At 41.2% G+C, this 6,121-nt stretch overlaps 1 protein-coding gene across 1 annotated transcript; it reads right to left on the bottom strand.

The window, feature by feature from the left end:
- Window positions 1–1,329: 1,329 nt before the first annotated feature.
- Window positions 1,330–6,117, bottom strand: LOC106572413 (PRA1 family protein 3). The gene is made up of 3 exons (XM_014146556.2): window positions 5,872–6,117; window positions 4,728–4,945; window positions 1,330–2,478 (listed from the first exon to the last, which is right to left on the bottom strand). The coding sequence occupies exons 1-3, from the start codon at window positions 6,048–6,050 to the stop codon at window positions 2,300–2,302; spliced, it is 576 nt and encodes a 191-aa protein (XP_014002031.1). The 5' UTR covers window positions 6,051–6,117; the 3' UTR covers window positions 1,330–2,299.
- Window positions 6,118–6,121: the final 4 nt, after the last annotated feature.

Below are 6,121 nucleotides of genomic sequence, written 5' to 3' on the forward strand. Positions count from 1 at the left end.
AACATTTGGTGCGATTATTCGCAAATGGAAGAAACACAAAAGAACTGTCAATATCCCTCGGCCTGGGGATCCATGCAAGATCTCACCTCGTGGAGTTGCAATGAGCATGAGAACGGTGAGGAATCAGCCCAGAACTACACGGGAGGATCTTGTCAATGATCTCAAGGCAGCTGGGACCATAGTCACCAAGAAAACAATTGCTAACACACTACGCCGTGAAGGACTGAATTCCTGCAGCGCCCGCAAGGTCCCCCTGCTCAGAATACATATGCATGTACGTCTGAAGTTTGCCAATGAACATCTGAATGACTCAAGAGGACAACTGGTGAAAGTGTTGTGGTCAGATGAGACCAAAATGGAGCTCTTTGACATCAACTCAACTTGCCGTGTTTGGAGGAGGAATGCTGCCTATGACCCATGAACACCATCTCCACCGTCAAACATGGAGGTGGAAACATTATGCTTTGGGGGTGTTTTTCTGCTAAGGGGACAGGACAACTTCACCGCATCAAAGGGACGAAGGACAGGGCCATGTACCATCAAATCTTCCCTCAGCCAGGGCATTGAAAATGGGTACAACAGTGACCCAAAACACACGGCCAAGGCAACAAAGGAGTGGCTCAAGAAGAAGCACATTAAGGTCCTGGAGTGGCCTAGCCAGTCTCCAGGGGACAGGACAACTTCACCGCATCAAAGGGACGAAGGACAGGGCCATGTACCATCAAATCTTCCCTCAGCCAGGGCATTGAAAATGGGTACAACAGTGACCCAAAACACACGGCCAAGGCAACAAAGGAGTGGCTCAAGAAGAAGCACATTAAGGTCCTGGAGTGGCCTAGCCAGTCTCCAGACCTTATTCCCATAGAAAATCTGTGGAGGGAGCTGAAAGTTCGAGTTGCCAAACGTCAGCCTCGAAACCTTAATGACTTGGAGAAGATCTGCAAAGAGGAGTGGGACAAAATCCGTCTTGAGATGTGTGCAAACCTGTGAGATCTGAAAGCAACAGTTGGTGGAGGACATCAGGGCGTCCCTGAAACACAAATATTTACACGTTAAGTTTGCTGAAAATAAACAGTTGACAGTGAGAGGACGTTTCTTTTTTTGCTGAGTTTATATATAAAACACAGGAAATCATGTTTTTGACTGCATTCTGGGATCTGAATAGCGTCTTACAATCTATTTAATCGTTTTATATGAATTACCAATGGTGATCCCTGGAATTGGATAGGCATTTTAATATGACAAAAAAAATCTCCAAACATCTGGGAAATACAGGAAAATACAATCAGAACCCCTATTTTCAAATACACAACAAAAATACACCAAACATTCAAAATGTGTGTAATATTTAATAGTACAGAGGTAACATTCTTGCACTAATAATTTTTCCATCAATACTTTGGTGCCTTACCCTGTCCTTTGTGTAATGCAAACATTTGTTTTCTGCATGCTTTATGCTTTATGCTGAACACACAAGTACAGAAAATGTGGTGATACATGAAAGCACAACTTTAACATATACAACATGACTACTTCAATTAATAAAGCTGCATTTGCCATTCATTTTCCCATATTGCATAACTGTGATCTGATAATGTTCATCTCAAGCCCAACCCACAGGGTCTGAAGTAACAAGAGGGACATTATTGCTACTTGTCAATAAGCAGTCGCTGGTCCAGTGAACATAAGGGGGAGCCCAGTGACACCAGTTCAGCTTAAGAGGAAATACAGCGATGGTTATTCTTCTGAGGTAGCAAATAAATTGGTTCTAATTGATTAAATGCTTTGATATCTTTAAAAAAAGATAATTCAAAATGCTACGCTACTGAACACAATTGGTTTAACATGCAATAGTTATTGCATTCTGGCATGCAGCTTTTTTTATTGTTGACATTGTACACACACGCTCAAAAGTCAAATGTGCCTGGATACATATTGCAATTACATAATGACATGTGTATTGTGTGTTTATTTGAATGGACACACAATATACACAGGAATGCTCATGCCTCATTTCATTGTGCCAAGTGCCTTCCCCCCAACATCTGATCCATACACAACAGTACAAATCTTTCTGAAATGCTCCAAAGAAAATCAGGGGCTGTGTGACACAAATTGTACAAAGGTGTTTCAATATAACAAAACAAATGGAGTGAGAATGATAAATAGGGGGAATACAACACTACTGACATTATATGGGGTACAAATCAACACACTTGATTTTGGTGTTAAAGGAAAAAGCAAACCATGTTGAATTTAATCAGAATGAGGGTGCGGGTGTCATTTTGGCTCTCTCCCCTCAATCCTTGTTTAGCTTTGACTCCAGGAAGTCCTGGATCTTGTTGATCTTCTCCTCCTGTTGGTCTAGCAGATCCAGGATGATGCCCATCGGGGACTTTTTCATGCCCACTCCCTCCATCTTATTCTCCAGTCTGTTCTTCATGTTGCGCAGCCTCAGAGACGCATGAACCAGGATCACTATAGGGAAGAAAGGCAGGATTAGTTTCCTACCCGTTCAGGATGTGCTATCCTCAATGGAGATTCCCATGGTAGTATGTTCCCATTCTGTCAGCTGGAAACATGTTGTAAAAGTACACAGGTGTGCCTTACTCTTACGCAGCTTCAACTGAGAAGGATAATTATTTTCCAGGTATGTTATTATGAAATACAATTGACTAACGGGTTAAGGAGAGGCATCTTTACTTCCCTTGTCAGAGATGCCGACTGCATGATGTAAGCCAGTAAACGTAGTGGAGTCTATAGTACAGACAGTACATAGCAACCACGTCGGCAGCCACAGGACAGCCCTCTTGGGATAGGCTGTGTCACATACTGACTGCCTCCTGTTTTTTCACCACAATGTTAGTTGTTGCCTGTACTTTTCTCAGAACCACCAATTACCCTAAACATTGTGTTCTGTACTGTGTATTTCAGAATGTAGCAGTTTGTCTAGGCCAGCATTTCACAACTCCAGTCTACTCCAACACCACACACACTTTTGTTGCTCCAGACAAACTCACCTGATTCAACTTAGCGAGGGCTTGATGATTAGTTGATAAGTTGAATAAGGTGTGCTCGTCCAGGGCTACAATTAAAATGTGTTCTGTTTGGGGTACTCGAGGACTGGAATTGGGAAACACTGGTGTAGGCTATTTCTTTTCAAACAGTGGCACATGCATTCTCCATATTGAACCCATTAAATCAGTGAGAGTTGTTAAATAAAGGTTAAATAAAAAAATCTAAATAAAATCTGTTTGCTCCATCTTCTGGGACTCATCCCCCATGTTTTCACCTACCCCATTCATAGATGCTAACTGCTTTAGCATCTATTGACGATAGTATCTGCTGACCAGGGGACTTATGTTAAGAGCCCAGACTCTTGCTCTAAACATTAACACACATCTCTTGTGTTGCGGCACAGTTTTGGAAACATTAGGAATGTATCTTTCATATCAGCGAGAAAAGATTTAACAAAAAAAGGTTAAATTACTACACACCTTTATTGGGTTAGGGTTCCCACATGGCCATATTTCCATGTTACAGCACTTGTTTACGGAAAACAGACGGAAGAAAAGATCTTAGAAATGTCTGTTTACAGTAGGGATGGGTGTTTAATGTTTTGATTATTCGAGTACTCATGATTTTTTGGGGAGTATATTTTTAGAACACAAGGCCCATTATGGTAAAAAAAAATGTTTGCATTTATCTATACTGGACAAAAATATAAATGCAACAATTTAAAATATTTTACTGAGTTACAGTTCATATAAGGAAATCAGTCAATTGAAATAAATTCATAAGGTCCTCATCTATGGATTTCACAACTCGGAATACCGATATGCATCTGTTCGTCACAAATACCTTTTAAAAAAAAGGTAGGGCGTGGATCTGGTGTGACCACCATTTGCCTCATGCAGCGCGACACATTTGCTTCTCATTGAGTTGATCAGGCTGTTGATTGTGGACTGTGGAATGTTGTCCCACTCCTTTTCAATGGCTGTGCGAAGTTGCTGAATATTGACGGGAACTGGAAACACGCTATCGTACACTTTGATCCAGAGCATCCCAAACATGCTCAATGGGTGACATATCTGATGAGTATGCTTGTTGCATTCATATTTTTGTTCAGTGTATATTTAATCCATGTTTTGTATGAGATATGCCTCTTGCATGTGTGTAGATGGTGGGCGTGTTGCATAGAAATGAATAGTTCCTGCAAAGATGCTGGGAAGTGCTAGATGTGCGGCAGCTAAGATGGTGAGGAACAAAACATGGATTTCATATTTTTTTGGGGGGGGGGTTCCATTGATTTTTGTAGAACCACCTGCAACTGGAAACTGACATTTCTAAGATACTTCTTACACCAAATCGAAAATGAAGAAAGTATCGTCAAGGACAGCTTAGTTGAAAAATCTATGGTGGCAGTTTGTATGGGGCTTTCCTGTAACAGCCAGTAATGGACACCAAAAACGTTGGTTATATCACATTATTTTGTGTACAATGTAGCTAGCTTGCACCATATTCCAATGGAGTTACCATTGGAAAAGGCCTGGAAGCTAGGATAAATCTACATGCTAGTTACTGTGTGCATACTTGTGCATTGTGTGACTATCAGGATTCTGACCCTATGGGCTGAATTCCCAGACAGATAAAGCCTAGTCTTGTACAAAGATCTTAATCTGTGTCCAAAAAGCTGGCCTTATGAGTGTACAATTTTTGAGACTCACACATCAAGGGAAAAGTAATTCCGAAAATGAAGACCATCACTCCACCACACAGCGACAGCAGGAAGTAGCTCGTTCCCATGACAGCGATGACAAACAGAGTGGGGTTCTTCTTCTTGAAGTTCTTGATGAAATTCTTGTTCTCTCCTGCCCACACCGAGCCCATGAAGACCAGAGAGACCACCGCACCGCCCAGAAACATGCCAAGAGGGTTCAGAAACCTACACAACACAAGGGAAACACAGATTACACAACCTCTAAATCCACTCAAACGCTATACATGGCAATGCAAAACAACAATTAGGCCTCTAAAACATAATATATGTAATGATGAGCACAACCTGGTGGCTGGAATATGATCAACACCTTTACATTATTGATTTATTTTTATCTGAGCCATTTTCTAAAATAATATCATAACTTTCAAGCTACTGTAGCTGCAATTTAGTAATTAGGACGCATACAAAGCTGTTCCTCAGGTATCTTATCAATTGTATTAATAGCATACTTTGACATGGATCAGTGTGTGGCTGAGATAAGGTCCCAACAGCTGGGACAACTTGCAGCATCATCCATGTGTTGTCATTGTCAGGTTGACTCAAGAGACTATTAATAGAAAAGAAATGTGACAGGAAACTCATCTCTGTCAAATTTTACAGAGTTCAGTTTCGTACTTGAGTACCTTTTTATATTTTGAGTACCATTTATCTTTATTTCAAAAGACAAAAAGGTACTCAAGTACTCAAATGAAAATTAGACTATAACGAAATTGGTTACTATTAGCCTAAGCCCTACATGACCTTGTAATTACTATGTTCATCATGGCTCCCATGATTTAAAAAAATGTCACACACAGTTGCTGGCAGCTGATTCAGGAAAAGTGGTGCAATGAGATTTGTTTTTAGCAGGCCAACTACAGTAGCTAATGCCAGACTCCATTCGAATTCCATGACATGACTGGATCTCTTATTTTGTCGTTGCAGTAATATGAAAAGGTATATAGGGACTGCGCATTACTATGAATAAATGCCCACGACTGGCGCGTGGATCGGATTGCAGGCTAATCAAAGAAACGAGTTATCTAGCTAGCTAGCTATAGCAGCTGGGTGGAAAATGCTAGGCAGCTCGCGCTGTCATGTTGACTTACCCCACGATCAGGAAAACCACAATGGCCACGGCGAAATAATTGGTCTGATAGTATAACAAGTTGCTGATCACCCTGTTGTTCCATTTAGCTAAATCTCCGAAGTCGGGTTTTGCAAATCGATCAGCTCCTGGGAAGAAGTCATCCCACGGTCTAAGTGGTGCAAGCTCCATACTCGCCATCTCTGAGTTTCACTGCGCGAGTATTTTTGACTGATCACCTGATCAAATCAGTTCTCGTTCTTAGCAGTTCA

The sequence above is a fragment of the Salmo salar genome, chromosome ssa15, assembly GCF_905237065.1.
Source record: "Salmo salar chromosome ssa15, Ssal_v3.1, whole genome shotgun sequence".
NCBI lineage: Eukaryota > Metazoa > Chordata > Actinopteri > Salmoniformes > Salmonidae > Salmo > Salmo salar.